The sequence below is a fragment of the Salvia splendens genome, chromosome 12, assembly GCF_004379255.2.
Source record: "Salvia splendens isolate huo1 chromosome 12, SspV2, whole genome shotgun sequence".
NCBI lineage: Eukaryota > Viridiplantae > Streptophyta > Magnoliopsida > Lamiales > Lamiaceae > Salvia > Salvia splendens.
In genome coordinates this window covers 27,640,510-27,659,439 of record NC_056043.1, presented here as the reverse complement: position 1 = coordinate 27,659,439, position 18,930 = coordinate 27,640,510, and the positions used below count along the sequence as shown (strand labels likewise).

Here is an 18,930-nt window from a genome sequence, read left to right as displayed (position 1 = left end):
CTGGAACATAATGAGCTTCAACTAGGAGAGATGAGTAACGGAGATACTCACTCCGTCCCAAGATAAGCTAGTCATATTTATTTTTGAGATATCCCACTGTTTAGTAAAAAAATCTCTCTCTTACTATATACTCCACCTCCTTCACTCTCTTTAATTTTTTACTTTTTCATCTCTCATATACTTTATTATCTCTACTTTAACTCTTGACATATCAACTCTTTAAATCTCGTGCCATTAAAAAAATGTTTCGCTTATCTTGGGATGGGGAGAGTAGGTTTAATTACTCAAAAGGGAGTGCTAGAGTTTGATTTTTATATTTTCGTTTCTATTTTTGTTCTTTTTATTTTTTTGCTGAATATAACATCATTTAATCAATATCATCGTTTATTTTACTACTATTCCTTATTGGTCTTCAAAAGATGAAAAGTACTAATACTGAATGTAGTAAGTAATATTGACATGCTAAAACATCAAATAAATCAAATAAAATTACATTGCAGAAAAAAGTATCGAATTTCCACCACAAGGAATGGTTGAAGAAATCTCAAGGGAAACTCACTAAAAATTGGATATTCTAAAGAACCGAAGTCATAGTAGTAAGCAAATTTTTAAAAATTAATGCATATTCTTACAACCTTTACTACACAATAGATGTTCTTAACCACACATTTTAATTTTTTAAATCCAAACATGTTATATGTGATTTTTAGTTTCTTGAAGAATATAATTACGTTTTAGAATCACATGTATTGGATTAATACCTTAACAAACAGTAATAAATTCACAGCTCACTTGGCAATCTATGGTCTCTTACTTCAAACAATCACAAGATTTTGAAATTAATATTACCAAATATAAGATCTTAAAGTTACGGAAACATGTTACTCCGTTTCAAGGTCAAAATCCATACCAAATAAATGGAATGGACCCCAATATTTAAAAGCAGTTACAAGTCATGGTTGAGTCACATATCGAGTGAGAGACTAATAACTGCCAAAATCATGCTTTTCAACCTCCATTACTTGAAAGTTGAAACCATAGAGCACTGTATTATATTTGCATTTTAGTATGGTTTCGTCCTAACCTTTCCTCCTATAATGAGATCAATTATAGGATGTTGCAAGTTCAAACTCGATCTCCTTTTAAATGAAGTGTGTAAAAATTGTAAAAAATAAAGATTTATAAAAGTAAAACAAAAATTAAATTGAACTTTGAACCCCAACAACAATAATACTAGCTTTCATTGATTTTTAGTTGACTGATACTCTTATAAAAAACTTGGGTGTCATTTGTAATAGTACTAGATTACTCAATTATATAGTGTACATGCTTCAAAACATTGTGATCATAATTAAACTTCCACGACTTATATTCACAGTTTGAAAAATACTACTCCGTTTAGAACAAGGTATTTATCAAATAAAAGTTGGTATATATACTAATAACATTCCCTTGTGTCTTGTATGAGGGCTTTGCTTTTGGAGGTGTTGTACTCGTTAGCTTCCTATATTGTATAGTGAAGTGACGAGTAGACCTTAGTTCATAAATTCCCTGCATCAGTTATCAAACAAAACTAGTAGGGTGTACGACCAACGCATTTCAACCGTGTCTAACGAGCCATAAATGTGTATCCCTCTTGAAAAATTACGATCTTGACAACCATTAGAAAAGACTTGTCAAACTGATATATGAGTGAAGAAACACTGCTTGATATCATACTAATAAAGATTATCGACGTGTGCCCAATTAGAAAAAGATCATCAAGTAGCATAGCCAGTGGCTTAGTTGACCTTCATGATTTCATTAGCATCTTCCTGAACTCATCATTAGATTTGGGGTTATCGGCCTCCTGTTCACTAGCTGTATCAGATGGTGGTGTGCTTCGACTGCTCCAACCGAGAGGTTTCACATTTCTTGGTACTGCAAATGTGTTCCTCCCCTTAAGCTGAACATCACCATGCCCAGAAGTGGGAGATTGTGGCTGAATGTCCATTTTCCCCTTGGGAGTCTCTCGTGTGTCTGTTCTTCCTGCAGCGCAACAGCAATATGAATCAAATATAGCGAATTTCAGTAAAGCAGAAAATGTCATAGTCAAGCTGATACGAAACTATCTAAGCCAATACAGATCGGATGAGGGATCAGTCAGGCAAAGGAAATCTTCCACTACACAACCATTTTAGTCGAGCCTGACATGACTATCACCTTGGACTCGTTTTTTGTTTTTGGATGAGAACATTTTACAAAATTACAGCAGCTAGTAACTACCTAGCGTCTGACAGGATGACCAATACAAATTTTGAAGATAGACATGCTGACGCATTAACTTACCATGTTCTGCTCTGCCACTACGCCCAGCAACTTCTTTCTTCCTGCCTTGCTTAGGATCTGATTTCAAAATGCTTAACTTCTTGCCCATAAAGATTTTTTTGTTCTTTTGTAAAGCTGCTGCAAGGTGTGCATCGTCCGAGAAATCCACATATGCCAACCCCTTCACGAAGAAATAGGTGTAAATAATAGGACTAACAGGATTATATAATGCAAATCCCAAGATCAAACTCTAAATGAACAGAGATTTTAGGGTCTCAACCACTACATTGTACTACTGAGCAACATCAAGATTAATCTAATCAATTTCCTTTTTACTTTCTAAGAAAATGGCATCTCCAAGACTTTATTCTTGTCAGAGCTGGTCATAGAGAATTTTTTAAGGAACAATGTAACCAATAGAAACATTAACAACAAAAAGTCGCAAACCTTGGAAGACAAATATTGAAACCCCCTATATGTGAATTATACATATTAATTACTGCCCCAATGGGATAAAATACTCAGCACTTACTCTTGATTTCCTGGTAAATTTGTCCTTTAGTAATCGAACGGCAACAACTCCACCAGCATCAGCAAAGAAATTATGCAGATCATCAACAGTTGCCTACAGGTATTGTAATGAATATCTTTATCCATTATTTAAAGATTATTAGTTACAAAAGAAAGTCTTAGAAAGAGACAACATGCCTGGAGATTCAGATTGGAAACAAAGGCAGTGCATTGATCATTAAATTGAATAGATTTTTTAGAGGATTTATCCTGTATTTCCTGGTTCTTAGGATGGTCAGCATTTTTGTTTTTTAACTCAGCAGCTTCACTTGGCTCAGCTGATTTCCCTGGCTGACCTTTATCATTCTGAATTTTTTTACTGGAGTCCTGAGCAACACTTTTGTGATGCTTAGCTGGTGGCTGTTCTTCTACTGAATGTGAAGTTAGCTTCCTCTTTTCCCGGGCACTTTTCTTGGATGGATTTTCTCTCTCATTTGCAGCAGGAATGACATTTTTGCTCTCCTGTTGTAACCTAAACAGCTGCAATTCTTGAAGGCGAGGAGACACCTGCAACAATAACATTGGATGGAAAGAATAATCAAAAGGGATACTGTAAAATAATAAAATATCAAAAATTCAAAGTATCTAATATGAAGAGCCTGAACATCTAAATTGCAGGTATCCCAAATTATTTCAGAAAGTATTGTTCATATAATCATGTCTAACTATAACAAAAGGTACACTATGGTTAATAATGTGTAGTTCAGGACAAAATCAAATGGGCATCAATACAAGAGACTTCTTACTCACTTTCTCCAGCAACTCTAAAGTTTTATATATGGGTCACACACAGGCTTCCTATTTTAGTTGGCAAACATATGATATGGTAATTAATAATTACAATATTGACCCATTAATTATGTTTAGTGACAGTTCAACGTAATGCTACTAATAAATGTACTGATCCACAATCCTACATAGACAATTAGGGCACAATCTGGCACCATATAAATTCTATGAACACATCCCAATTTAAGTTTGTGGAATGTAATGTGCCTCTTTGACTAATTAAAATGATGCAGAAGATACACAGTTAAAAAAATGACCTGCCTATCATTCATCACAATAATTTGCATATATATCGGCAATAAAGCAGCACAAGTCAGTAAGGCGCCAATTATAACAAGTAAAAAGAAAAACTTTAAGAAGTAAAGGGGCTATATATTGCGAGTATTGCCTAAAAATGTAGTCTTAAGTAGTGAACAGAAGGTAAGGCATATTGGAAACAAAATTTCGACAGAAAATTACCTTTTGAACAGCAATATCAAACTCTTCAAGTGATCCATATTCTCTCTCAAAGAGCAGCCATGAATGGCAAATATCCTGAATGATTCTGTTTTTTAGGAAATGAATGTATCATCTAATCCAAAGGCATCACATGTATCTCAACTGAAAACATCAAGAAGACTCTGAACCAATACAAAGTGAGATCAGTCAAGTCCAAGGAGGTATTAGATACAATCAATTCATGTGAGGGTTGACTCTTATGAGGCATAGTCGAAGAAGGGAAATCACCATTATCTAAAAGGACAAAAAGAAAGATTGGAATGCATGGGCTGGTTGAGTTCCGCAACATCAATGGTGCACTAACTGGGAAAATATTTTATATGCATCTTATCACTCAAGCATCCAAATAATGTTGTCTGGTTCATACCTATCAAGCAATTCACTAATTTAATTGGCTTTATCAATTATCACTGAAGAAGCACAAATTGCATCAGATTTCCACACAAAGTACATACAATACAATTCTAGCCTAAAAAGCTTTGAAAAACAAAGAAGGGTTTCCTATTCTTCAAACAAATTAATCATCTGCAGCATATAATAACAAAAGGCAGTAAGCTGACTATGACAAACTTTAGAAAAGTGAATACTGTCTTTAAGAATTTCAGAAACAAGTTTGAACATTGAAGATGTTATGGAGAGCAATAAGCAGAAACATCCCCTGCGAAAAATCATTTTTCTTTTTTTTTCAAGTGGGATACAAGATAACATGGTGACTCCAAAGAGAGGTAGAAGACACTTAAAGAGGAAATTTTTCATCAACCAGCTCCCGTTACCCACCAAGAGAAATCAAAGGTAAGGGTTAGCCCTTCTAACCAACTACAACAATAGTCAACCCAAAATTATACCTCTGAGCCTGTTCCAGGGAATCTCTTACTATAGCATCTCTTGTAAAGGGATCTGCCTTCTTTTGTATTGCCCGTCTCAATCTCCCATGCTATATAAGCTTGCCAAGCTTCCACCATAGACCCACTAGAAAATAATAGAGCAGAAAAATATAGCTTAATAACTCTGTTTATAACAATAAACATATCAAAGAATCAACCAAAAAAGAGCAAGAATATAGGGAACACCATATTTTAAGCAAGCTCTCCCAAACACCACGAGCCACGGTCAAATCTTTTCCATACTTCAACTCCAGTCGAGCCCAATAACTGTGCAAGCGAAGTAAGCTTTCTGTGTTTTTGAGATGTGGGGATAGGTAATCTGATGCACGCTAAGATCCAAACACAAAAAAAAAAGTTATATACACAGGGGTTAATAGATTTCAAAAGTAAAAGGCAAACACTTTGCCAATATAGTCAGTTGACATAAAATAGACTGATACCATTAAGTAGTACATCTTTTTTACACTTTCATACTGCTTCAGCACATACATACACACATCAAAATCAATAAAGCAAAACATGAAATGAGAGCATGATAGTGTGCAACTCATATGTTTTAAGCCTAGGGCTTCAAAAATTATAAATAATCATAGAACTAAACAATAACTATTGCATAGCCTTGCCACATAATTTGATTTCTCATAGAAGACAAGATCAGGAAGTAATTAAACAATTTCAATCAACAATCGTGATATAGGACATAGATTTAATGGATCCATGTTAAGTAGCTTATTGTTGCAAAACTACCAATTAGCAACCAGCCTGACTAATGCACAAGAAGCAGTAAATAAAATATGAATGAAGCTCCTATTTTAAACCTGTGAACCCTTTCAATCTAGAGATTTCAGAGGTGATAAGGTGTTGTTCAAAGTCCTCTGGCTCATTTTTACACATCATAAAGAAAGGCATATGCATCTAGCTGTTGCTGTGCTTGTGTGAGATAAGTTAAGATATCAATAGTTCCAACAATAGGAATACCAACAAACTAGTACTCCCTCTATCCTAAGCGAGGCGTTTCTTTTGGGCACGGGATTAAGAAAATGATATTTCAAGAGTTAAGTGGAGAGAGAGAGATAGTAAAGTATGAGAGAGAACAAAGTAGAAAAGTAAAGAGAGAATAAAATAGAGAAGTGAAGAGAGAATAAAGTAAGACAGAGGGAAGGTGTTATTTTTTGCTAAAAATGGAAATGACTCATTTTAGGTGGGGGGACGTCCCAAAAAGGAATGCAAGTTGCTTAAGGTGGGACAGAGGGAGTATTTGTCAAAATGTAACAACAGAACAAAGCAAGTGTGCAGCTGTCAATCTACTTCAGATACATTGACTAGTTACATCAATAGAGGGAAAAAATTAGACCGTCAACATGTCTACTAATTAGAGATCTAGGAACTCAAGGCAGTAGTCAGTAAAACACTTAAATAAGTCCACAATATAAAACCTGAAATATATCCCTTATAATTGCATAGTCCACTTCAGCCTTCACAGCTGTAGATGAAGACATTCTCCGCCTTAACCCATCTACTCTTGTGAGGAATACATTTAGATACTGAAACAGAAAGTGCAGGCAAAGTCAGAAATATCGAAGAAAACAGCAATCAGTTGACCTCGATGCTTCAGGTATATAAGTCTAAAATTCATGAGACCCTACATATCTTAGAACTACATGTGCAGCTAAAAAAAATACAAGAAAACACAGGTCAAAGCCCACCACTTCGGGTTAAGAACAAATTATTCAGAAGAGACACAGACAGTAAGCATGTTCAGTAACTCTCCCAATACTTGAAATGCATATTTTCAGAACAATCAATCATATGCTAAAATTTTGTACCTCATCATATCCTGAAAAAGTGCACAGCAGTGATCGTTCAAATACCTGAAATAATGAGAAATAAGATGTTGCACACAATAGAAAAGGAGGGGAGGGGAGCATAGGAATAGCAAGAAAAGAAGATCTAGAGATTACACACCACATTGGAAACAAAATGTAGTTCACTTAAATAATGGAAGAGAAATAAAACTCTTCAAATAATAGGAGCAGACAGAATCAATTTAAACCTTAAACATGCATCTGATCTCTTTGCATGTTAACTCAAGAACTTGAAACGGCACATGCAACAAGTTTGCAGTGTCATATCAGAAATCCATAGATTTAGAGTTACTAGTTAACTCAAAAATGTGTTTACTATATCAGTATGATACCTCTGAGTCTCTGACACATGATGCCTTAGTTATCAATACAGTTTTCTTGGATTTCTACATTCCTTTTGTAGCATAAAGAAACTAGTCTAAGATAACAGAGTTGAATTGTTGATTTCCAATCTTGTGAAACTACAACACAGTTATGGACCTTATGGAATTGAGTGAGATTCTCCAAGAAATATTTTCTCTCCCTCCCCCACCCCTTCCCACCCCCCCCCCCCCCACAAAAAAAAAGAAACCAGAAGGACGACTTTTTAATGTCAACTTAAGCAGTGCATTAAAAATGCACCTACAACATTGAACAAGAAATCTTAGGCACAAAAGAGTTAAAAATCATTTATTAGGTGTCAGACTCATTGAAGAACTAGAATAGATACATACTGTGGATAACTCTTCCTCAGAAGCATGACTACGCTCCAGGGCAAGCAAGTATCGAACCCACAATTCACCCACCCAAGGACAGTTCCTTGTGGCCCTATAATAACTGTCCCTCACAATTCTGGCAGTCTGCAATGCATTAGTTCAAATGTCATTGATTGTAATCTCAGAAAACATAAATGTGAGCAAACACAACTACATAAAATGAAGTACAGAACCTTGAATGTTTTATCCAGATACTGTGTATAGTCAAGCCATAGATCAGCTGATACAGGAAACACAGCTATAGCTCGTTCATACAAGATCTGTATACGTGCTGGATCACCAGATGAGTGCTCAAATTTCAAGTAAGCCTGCAGAAGTATGAAATTCATTAATAATCTGAAACTAGTCTACAAATATTAAACAATACACGTCTGTCTTTAACCAGTGATGAGAATTGGTCATTTTATGATCAGAATTAGAACACTTTCAGTTTTCAACATGATAGATGTGAAAACAAAACTTTGAGTCAGTTAGTAGGATTTGTAATATGGTAAGATATTCACATAAACAACTTTATTGAATGGAACCATTTAAATAAGTGCATTCTACATTTGAAACCCGGCTCTAATTTGTTACCACTATTTGGGGCATCTGATGCCAACTTAAAACAGACCCATTCAGCTCTTTCCCTGATTCATCTCCTCAAATCAAAACCTCCAGTCAGAATACAACCTTATTTGTTCTGAAAAATACGTTACTGGGAAGAGCACAAAGGTGAACAACTAAAGCTGAAGTCCTTGTATATAAACCTGAAGACCTAATTTGTTTTTTTACATTCAGATACCTTTTTGTCCAAAGTTCTATAGCCGGCTTAACACTCATAACATGTGCTTCAATTAATTCTTACTCAATATACACACTTGCAAAAACTTCTTTCAGCCCTATAACCTCAACCATAAATCCTTTATCACCATGTCGGAAGTCGGAACCAATGCTAAATTATTCATTTCAGCCTAGCCACAAACTGAAAGTTGACCCCACCATATAACAGAAGATACTCGAGATACTACAAACATATTTTCATAGAGTCCTATAAATCAGGTCAAAACAACATTAAACATATAAATTTCCGATTTTAAAAAATTATAAAGAATAATACACAAAAACCAACAGAACAACATAAAATAGCCTGAAATTCTAGGCACTGGGTATTGGAACTGGGAATAAAATATGAAATTAAAACAGCTGTATAGTTACCATCTAGATTCTACAAATATTTCATCAAGATATGAAGTGCTGATGGACAACTAAAATCACCAGGAGAATTAAGCTACTGCCTCAACGAGTGGATAAATGTCTGTTTGAAGTTTGAACTTGAAAAGGCAAATAAGCCATTTTTTTCTTTTTGCAAAAATTAAAATAAAATGTGAAGAGCTTATGATCCTGACACCTAGATCCCTTTATCTTATAATGTATGACTTTCAAATCATGCTAACAGCAACTCCTAGTAACAAAGTCAATCTACAAAAAGAAAAGGACTATGAAGGGCAACTACTAGAGATAGAAGGACATCTTATAGTAATGGCCACACAGCTAAGAGTCTAAGACTCTTAAGACAACAAGATTTATTCCCTTATTTATGTTCATTTTGTGAAGCGAATATTATTTCAAGAAAGAGGAGAAGTGCTGCAGGTCAATTAAAAAATAACAAACATAACTATGCAGACCAATAAGGTAAAGTCCTATAACAAGTAGCACTCAATGGTTTTTAATTTGCACCTTAGACAACTTTTCAGCACCAGCACAATATTTCTGTAAGTGAATCTCATTTTGCATCAACCTACAACGTGACCAAAATATAAATCTCTCATCTTTTGAACAAGCACAACTTCAGAACTCTTAACTGGTTGATGAGTGTTCTTCATGTTTAAAGAATAGATTATTTCCTTCTAATAGAGAGAAGAGAGTTTTATAGTGTAAGTACCATGAAATCTTGAAGTTTTTCAGAATCTGTATTGCTCTTGGAAATCTTTTCTTCTTGATGAGCACGGTCATTCAGCATCTCCAATGCCTTTTGATATACAGAGACAACATGAGATGGAAGGTCATCCAACTCTTCATCGTTAGCATTACTGAGACGCCCCTGGTCAGCTTCCCAGGCCTGGTAAGCAGCAAGTGTTGATTTTAGGTCGGTATGGGGAATAGACAACTGGCGATGAAATAAATTTCGCACGCGCTGGATCTGCTTTTCTTTTGCCTGCAAAATAAGCAACCACTGTTAGCTGCGGAAACTTATACAAAGTCAAAAGTCACATACCAGGTAAGAAGAAAGAACATATTATTTCTGATTATAAACAAAAACTGGCTGAAAGAGCTTATAAAAATAAGCGCATACACAGATTTCATAAGATCTGATCAAAGTCGTTAGACTGAAATTAGCAAAGTAACTTCTGACAATAAAATGGGGAATCTTTTGATTACCAAACATATGATTGTTTTAAGGAACAGCCAATCGAAAAATTATACTGCATCAGCATCTATATCAAGAGAAGCTTGTCTCCCTGCATAGAAGATGAAATAACTAGCCCTATAACTAAATTGACTCCTTGTCCCCAATATCCATTAGTAGCCTCTGAGTAGACAAGGGTGACAAAAGAACAGGCAATTCTAATACAACAAAGTGACCAATTAGATACAAACGACACATACAGTGCAGTTATAAGTACCACTGCCACAGGGAGAACATTATTTACAGAAAACTCATTAAATTGTTGCAGGCAATGAATAACAGTCTCTAACCGCAGAGTCAGTTTCATCAATGGTAAAAATTATCGCTTGTTCAAATTCCCTGTACAGTTCCCATATGTGGTGACCTCCATCAACGTGCAAGCCAGCAGCAGTAAGTGCACGCTCAAACAGATTTCTTGCTTTCGAGATGCCCACAGCAGAACATTCTTTGACAGAAGGATCATGTTCTTGTACAAAATTTAAGTAGTCACACCAAAGGTCAACAGACTGCACAAAGAAGCATCAGTCAACTCTTTATTACAGTACTAGATAGCAAACTGCAAAATACTTTTAAAGAAATGCACATGACTATACACATGTACAAATATATAGAGAGCATCTTTTAAGTGAAACAGTTCAATTTCCATAAGATCTCCTTCACTGTTATACTCCCTCCGTCCCATCCTAAGTGACACATTTTCCTTTTTGGGATATCCCACCCTAAATGACACATTTCTGAAAATAGAAACTATCACTCTGCCTATTTTTTCTGTTCTCTTTGTTTATTCTCTCCACTTAACTCACAAAACAACACTACATAAAATCCTGTGTCGAAAAGCAAATGCACCACTTAGGGTGGGACGGAGAGAGTAATATTTTATGTTTTTCAGCTTGATATTCTTAAAAGTCACACTTTGAAGCTTGTGAGCACCAATAACCAAAGGAAGTACATAAAAAAGTGGAAATATTTTTCACTTGTGAACAGAATCTAATCTGATTATCATGGTGATTAGAAAACTGTAACCTTTATTTAGGCTTTCAGGTATAATGTATACGAGCATACCATATAATCAGACACTCCTCGTTCATACAGCTTTTCGATCTGAGGGAGTGCTTCTAGCCTGCAAAAAGATAATTTTATCACATAATAATGTGACAGTATGTCCAACAATAGTCACAACATATAACATACGGTAATCAAGATTCAAGTGTACAAAAAAATACATGAGCAGAGAGGGAGAGGGGAAAAGGAAAGAGAGGATGCAATTTCATATACTCTGGTACAGAGCAATCATTTATCACTCATTGTAAAAATAGCTAAAATTTAGATTGCCCATATCATTGGTCAGAAAATTGTGTACATCCAACTTCTATCATAATATTACATTTATCTGATCATCAACAACAGAATACAAGCAATATCAAGATATTAGCTAAATTACTCAACAGTGAGTAAAAAAGTGTGGCGTAATCAAGAAAATTACAATATCCACAAGGAGAGGGAAAACAACTATTTCCTATAGGAGAATATTTAAGTTATACTCTTCCACAAAATATTGCACATTTTGCCATTTTATGGTCCATCAGTATCGATATAAACTGATACTCCCTTCATCTATTAAAAATAATAACCTTTGAAATGACACCGGTTTTAATGCACAATTGATATAAAAAAGAGAGAAATAGAAAGAAAAAGTGATTGAATGATTGTTAGTGGAGAATAGGTCCCACCTCATTTGAAGTGCATAATTTTAAGGGACGGCCCAAAATGGAAATATTTGCTATTTTTAAAGGACGGAGGGAGTACATAAAAAACAGCAAACTGCGGCTCTTTCTCAACTCACAAAACACACTAGCTCACATTTATTAAAACTCGTGTGACACTTGGGTGTGCACTATTTTGCGCCACACAGGGAGTATATAATGTACATAACTCCAATTGTTTATTATTTGAAATCGAATTTTTTTGCTCATATTCTATACTTTAAAAACACATCCACTTTTGTGAAATGATAAACCATACATGCTTTGCCCTACATCATGTATCAATTATCTTGGCATGCAAATATTTCTAACACCAAAAAAATCATGCTATAATACAAAAACACATCCACTTTAGTGAAATGATAAACCATACTTGCTTTGTCCCTACACCATGTATTAATTACCTTGGTACGCAAATATTTCTAACACCAAAAAAATCATGTAGCCAAAGAAACTATACCATACCAACTATCAGAAAGAATATATGCAATAGAAGCATTGAGTGCCAGCACAAGATCAGATGGCCAAAAAATTATGAACGATTGCATTAGGCAATGTTCAGACCTAAAACATATCAACTTGTCGATTCCTAGTTCAGTAAGCCAAAACACTATTGGTTTCTTTCTATAGCTATACCTTATAAATTATTCAGGAGACCAGTTCAATTTTAGATTTTAGAGTGACCAGAGTAATCAGACAAATTGCAATATTGAGACAGGGATCCAAAACAAGCAACAACAAAAAAAAGAGATAAAAAAACTCACGAGGTGCTAATAGTAGTTTGATCTTTAGCCCATTCGCGCCACATATCAGGAGTCAGTGGGAATAACGAACTCATTGCTTCCCTTGCTTGACTCAGCTTCTCTAACTCCCCTTGCTTCCGCAGAGCTTTGATATACTTTAAGATTCACATAGATAAACTGAAAATCAGCATATTTATCCTTCATACCGGATTGAGTGACCAAATTTGAAGGCTAAAAAAATCTCGGTCCATCAAAATGATAGATATGCACCAATCAATTGCAACAAACCCCGTGGCGTAACTCTAGCTTACAGACAGAAAAGCTAGAACACATATTCACAAAAATCTAAGCACACAAAATGCGTGAAAGTATATATGTTCATGCTTGTTGTCGGCAGGAAAGGATGTTTACTTGGACATGAGTATCGTAATCCGATGGATTATTGTAGAGCTGTGTTTCTAGTGCTTCAATTTGAGCCTTCGCCTGGGAGTCATCTTCAGAGTCGGAGTCCGATTCGGATTCTGAGTCGGAGTCGGAGCCTTCAGTAGCGTTCTTAGCGTCGGGCATCAAAACATCGTTAGCGTTGCTGTCTTCTTCTAGGCTATTAGATGGAGCAGTAACTAGGGTTTCAGAATCCGCCATTTTCTCAAAATTGAAGCTTCAGGAGGAAATTTTCAGAGTAGCAGTATCTATAAATTGTCTGTTTTTACTGAGAGATATCGGAAAAAGGATTAAATCCGCTGACCTTTTGAAATTTGGGTTGACATTTCGGAATATGGGACCGTGGAACCAGGATTTTTCAGAATTATACTCCCTCCGTCCCCGAATAAGAGTCGCTAATTTCCTTTTCGGGATGTCCCCCATTAAGAGTCACTCTACCACTTACCATTTTTGGACATCAAAATTACCCTTAATGTTTAGCAAAATTTACAAAGAATGCCATTATTTACACTAAAAAAAAAAGAAAATGCAACCCCTCATTCTCGATTAAACTCACTCACTCTCGACCCTCTCTCACTGTCGACCCTCTCTCATGAATCCTCTCCCCCTCCTGGATTCATCGACGACGTGAGCTCCGCCAGGCCTCCAGCTGCTCCGATCTCAACACCACCTCCTTCATCCGCCGCTTGATCCTCGCCGAGAAGCCGAATCTCATCGTCTTCACCGGTCTGTTACTTAATTAACCCTTGCTGCTTTTGATTTTGCCGACAGATTTGCTGAAATTAGCTGTTGGTTGCAGGGGATAACATATTCGGATTCGATGCGAGCGACGCGGTGAAGTCAATGAACCAGGCGTTTGGTCCTGCAGTTAACTCCGGCATCCCGTGGGCGGCGGTGCTGGGGAATCACGACCAGGAGTCGACTCTGTCGAGGGAAGGTGTGATGACGCATATAGTGGGGATGGAGAACACGCTGTCACAGCTGAATCCAGGCGGAGCTCACGTCGTCGATGGAATGAAATTGGCTTTTTCCCTCTCTATTTTTGGGAGGAGTTTGAATTTGTGACATTGTTTTTTGATTTAATTTTGCAATTACAGTGCAACTTGCTGATGTGAAATTAGAGTGCAAGTTAACAGTGAATTTGTGAGTGGTTTTCGATTCAATTTTTGGCATGAAATTGGATTTTGCACCTTTTTTTTCATTTAATTTTGGTAAGACAAATTTAATTATGGAATTTAGTTAATCACTACACCATTAAATTTAATTGAATTGATTGAGGCAGTGAATCTGCATTTGTAAAATTAAAATTGAACATTGAATTGATTTAATTAAATTTATTATACCAAAAGTCAAAGAGGTCCCACATTTCACTACCTACCTCCATTTACTGCACCAACTATTCAAACACTTCCTTAAAACCCGTGCCGAGTCAAACAACGACTCCTAATCGGGGACGGAGGGAGTAGATTTTTGAGTTTTTCTCTTTCTTTTATCTTTTTTTCTTATTATTTCTATCACAACAATTATGAATTGACCAAACTATCCCAATAATATTTTTACCCCCAATTCTGAAAAACAACACTAGCCCAGCTCTATCTTACTCACACATATTTTTTTTAAAGAGGAATCGAAGTAAAAACGGGAGATTTCGAAAAAATGATTAATTTCGCTGACCTTTCGAAATTTGACATGAAATTCATTAACCTTTCGAAATATGGGATCGAGACATACAAATTTTTCAGAACAAGTGATTTTTGAGTTTTTCTCTTATTATTTTCCCTATAATATTTATGAACTAACTTAACTATCCCTAGTAATAATTTTACCCCAATTCTTATATTTTTCATCTCAATTCTAAAACATCTCGTCTTCACCCAAAAACAAGGATGCATTATCAATGACAGTTCCTGTGCTTATATGAGTGAACTACGTCAAAAGTCCCTAATGTTTCCATTTGTGACATTGCAGGCCCATAACAAAAAAATATTGTCAGACAACCATAACCTTAAACGTAATCACATATCGTGTTTTTTGTGACTATACTGCCCCTTAGCCCTAAAAGGGTATTTCGGTCAGTCCAATGCAATCTCTGACATGAACCTTGGCCTGCATGTTGTCGCGGTTACTGTGCCTGATGTAATTGATGGGTTGGTTGGCCAGCGATGTGACATAGTGTGCAACCATTACGTATTCTGTGAGATAAAAACTTGGGGTCTCGGCGGGTATTTGAACCTTTTTCAAATAATTCACAATTCTACTCTACACTTCCCTCCACACCACTTAATTCCCACACCCCTCTCAGTAACCTCTCATCGCCATTGACGGTTCTTGCATGAATGACGCTAAAACGTAAGCGGGCTGGGTCCTCTGGTGCCTCCTCCTCGCGAGGTGGGCCTCGGCGTAAAAAACATCTGGCACCACCGCCATCGCCATCGCCATCGCCATCGCCACCACGACCACATAGACGTGGACCGGAGGTTATCGATGTGGACACAGAAACATGGGATCTCCGCAATCCTGATCTGGATTTTTTCTATCCAGAAGAATAATACAGTAAGTTACGCTTGAAAATTGCAATTTACAATTTCACTGGTAGATAGTCTCAGATGTGATAATTTCACTGGTTGATAGTCTCCGTTTGTGATTTAGGGCTCCGAAATTTGTATATTTTGGTAATTTAGATCCATGGCTTGGTTCGATTTTATTCCATTGCTCAGGTTGTCAGAAGTTAGGTTATTTAATTTTTGTCTTATTTTGAATAATCGCAACAGGGGACGCTCCTGGGAAGTTTTCTGTTGCTTTCCATCATGGTGGGTCGTTCTTCGAAACCAAAGAAGAGAAGAAGTAAGTTGGGGGTTACCTGACTTTCTTCGATGACTGCGACGTTAACCACTTCGAGTTGATAGACTTGTCTAGTATGTTACTTAAGCTGAGGTACGACAATAAGACAATATGGGAGTTTTACTACTGGCATCCCAAGTATAGTCCTGGCTGTGATGACAAAGTAATAGGAGGCCCGCTGATGCACATTGTTGGGGATGCACACCTAATTGAATTCTTCAAGGTTGCTGCTACTAGCACAAAGCTAGTTCACATATACGTGGTGGAGATTACCATGGATTACCATCGCTTCTGTGTTCAGCACATCTACAACAACTTCAAGAAGAGATTTATCGGGGAAAATTTCAAGGAATTACTGTGGGAGCTTGCATCCGGTACAACCCATGAACAGTAAGAAGATGATGGATGCGTTGCGGATTATATATCCCCAAGCGAATCAATACCTACTCGGTGTTGCTCCAAAAGAAAAATGGGTGAAGGCATATTTCTCGTCACACGTTTGTTGTGATGTTATCCTCAACAATATCTGCGAGACCTTTAATTTGAAGATAGCAATTGCTCGTGAGTTGGCCATTATCACAATGTCAGAGGAGATTCGGACTAGTCAAATGGAGAGGATTCAGATCAGTGGCCAGTGGATCAGGACTTACGATCACGCACTGCCGCCCGTTATCAAAGAGGTCGTGGATAAGTTGTACGTGAGGGCGTCTTCCTGGAGATCAACATGGAACGGAGAGAGTTCGAACCAAGTGTCGGGACCGGCAGGCCAATATGTAGTGAACATGTGTGAATTTACTTACTCGTGCAGATCATGGCAGCTGACAGGGATCTCGTACACTCATGTCATCGCTACAATTAACAAGAATGGGAATGATGTATTAGACTATGTATCCCGCTATTATTTGCGGTCCACAATGTCGATTCTGTACGAGAATGTCCTATTCCCAATCAATGGGATAGATAATTGGCCCAAGAATTCTGACGTTGGATTCGAAGTGGCACCCCAAGGACAAAGCGACAGCGTGGACGGCCAAAGAAATTGAGGAGTGAAGAGCCCCAGGTGCGTCATCATGCGGATGGTTCTGAGTCACTACGACGCACCTTTGTACTCAGATGTCGTCGGTGCGGACAAGATGGTCATAACAGGAGGACATGCACCAATGATCCCCGTGTAGATGCGCGAACCGAAGTTGGACAGAGTTCACAGCCCAGTGAGCCCAGTCAGCCCAGTGAACCACCCACGACGGATGGCGGGGTCAGGGCTGAGTCGTCTACCTTGTCTCAAAATCAAGAGGTAGTATCCGGTATCAATTTTTTACTTTTCTTTCCCAACCCTTGGCCTGTATTTTAATGGTTTGTTTGTTACAGACCAATCTGCCTCGTCAGGGATGACCCCGCACACGTCGGTCTCCGCAGCCAAACGAAGAGGTAGTGGGTGGTGTCAATTTTTTACTTTTCATTTCCTGACCAATGGTACTCAATTTGACCGGTGTCTTGTTTGTTGTAGACCAATCCCACTGGTACAAGGACTAGCACACGTCGCACCAGGGGTCAGCCGCACCGTTGTGGCCTTCGCGGGGATCAGGATTGAATAAATGCGGGGATCGAGTATGGGAACCTGAAAACTCTGAAAATGTTGTTGGTTTTTTGTTAGTGCTAATGTATGCAGTTGGCAGCCTTTTGACAAACAGTATTCCTTTTGACAAACATTATGCTTAATGGGAAGCCTCTTGTATGTATTTGTGGTTAACTGTATTTATCGTCTGTATTTTTGTACTATACTTGTGTGTATCCGTTATAGGAGAAGACCCTTCTTGTGTCTTGATAACTACCTATACATATGTTATTAATGAGCACTGCATGTTTTAAGTTTGTACATAGGGTGTTATTTCACAAAACGTTTTGTACGTCCGGTGTTATTCAACAAAACGTCTTGTACGCATGGTGGTATTTCACCAAAACATGGGTACTTTGGGTGTTATTCAACAAAACGTTTTGTACGAATGGTGGTATTTCACCAAGAGAATGGTACTTCAGTCGTTTTTATAAAACTTGCGTCAGGAACTCACTTGCGAGGTATGTAATACTTCAATCGTGTACAATCGTGTACACTTGAGAGGTATGTAATACTTCAATCGTGTACAATAGTTAAAGTTTCTCTTATTTACCTACCTTATAAGTACAGTGAAACTTAAAACGTTTAGTACTTAAGCTCCTGTTATTGATTGGAGAAGAGAAGAAAAGTGTTACCATTACATTAGGAAAACAATTACAATACTTAACAACAATATTACAATATTCATATTTCGAGGCATTTTGGTGGTTTTGACAACTTCTACATTAAGACGTACACACTCCTCACTCTTCATGCTCAGCTTTAACTTCAGCTCTTCACATTCGTCACTTTTCATCCGCAGTTTATCTTCAAGAACGCACACCTCAGTATTCTTGCATCGGAGTTGTTCTTCAAACTTGTCTCGTTCGAGCTTTATCCTTTGAAAGTAAGTGTCTTGGCTTGGCGATAGACCCGCATCAAACCAACGAAAGAATCTGCAATCATATTCCTTCCATATTGGACAACGATAATAACGGTGCCCAGGATTAGCTGCCGTCATAGATATCATGAGCTCAGCCTCAAGATCATGCTTACAGTACACAATTTGTGGACGAGGCCAATCCCAGTTGAAACTTGAGCCGAAAGATTGAGAACTAGAGGACGACATTGCAACAAGGACCTGAATTGAAAAGTAAAACCAAAAAAGTTTTCACACCTTATACGCTATTATTTGTCGGACCACTCCCCAAGAATTGGAATGACACAGCCTAAAAATTGGAACGACACCCATAAACCCGACAGCCAACACAACCAAAATCAACCGCAGGAACTCACAACAAGCTTCATACAGTTATCCGGTAACAGTGGAAATGACCTAAATTGCGATGTGAAACTCAGCGATAGGGATGAAAACACCCTAAATTGAACACAACCAAAATCAGTCGCGGGACCTCACAAACAACATCCTAC

The 18,930-nt window shown here is 37.3% G+C and overlaps 3 protein-coding genes across 3 annotated transcripts; 1 reads left to right on the top strand and 2 right to left on the bottom strand.

Annotated features, from left to right (window-relative positions):
- Positions 1-1,597: 1,597 nt before the first annotated feature.
- On the bottom strand, positions 1,598-13,332 carry LOC121758631 (squamous cell carcinoma antigen recognized by T-cells 3-like). Its single transcript, XM_042154009.1, has 16 exons — positions 13,035-13,332; positions 12,645-12,778; positions 11,180-11,237; positions 10,408-10,623; positions 9,593-9,865; positions 7,842-7,976; positions 7,627-7,752; positions 6,875-6,919; positions 6,485-6,592; positions 5,235-5,377; positions 5,010-5,133; positions 4,126-4,200; positions 3,016-3,384; positions 2,840-2,932; positions 2,329-2,488; positions 1,598-2,028 (listed from the first exon to the last, which is right to left on the bottom strand). The coding sequence occupies exons 1-16, from the start codon at positions 13,263-13,265 to the stop codon at positions 1,793-1,795; spliced, it is 2,526 nt and encodes an 841-aa protein (XP_042009943.1). The 5' UTR covers positions 13,266-13,332; the 3' UTR covers positions 1,598-1,792.
- Positions 13,333-13,559: 227 nt separating this feature from the next.
- Positions 13,560-14,129, top strand: LOC121757821 (probable inactive purple acid phosphatase 29). Its single transcript, XM_042153297.1, has 3 exons — positions 13,560-13,592; positions 13,697-13,790; positions 13,864-14,129. Exons 1-3 carry the CDS (start codon positions 13,560-13,562, stop codon positions 14,127-14,129), a joined length of 393 nt encoding a protein of 130 aa, XP_042009231.1.
- Positions 14,130-18,157: 4,028 nt separating this feature from the next.
- LOC121757820 lies at positions 18,158-18,628 on the bottom strand. The gene has a single exon (XM_042153296.1). It carries the CDS (start codon positions 18,626-18,628, stop codon positions 18,158-18,160), a length of 471 nt encoding a protein of 156 aa, XP_042009230.1.
- Positions 18,629-18,930: the final 302 nt, after the last annotated feature.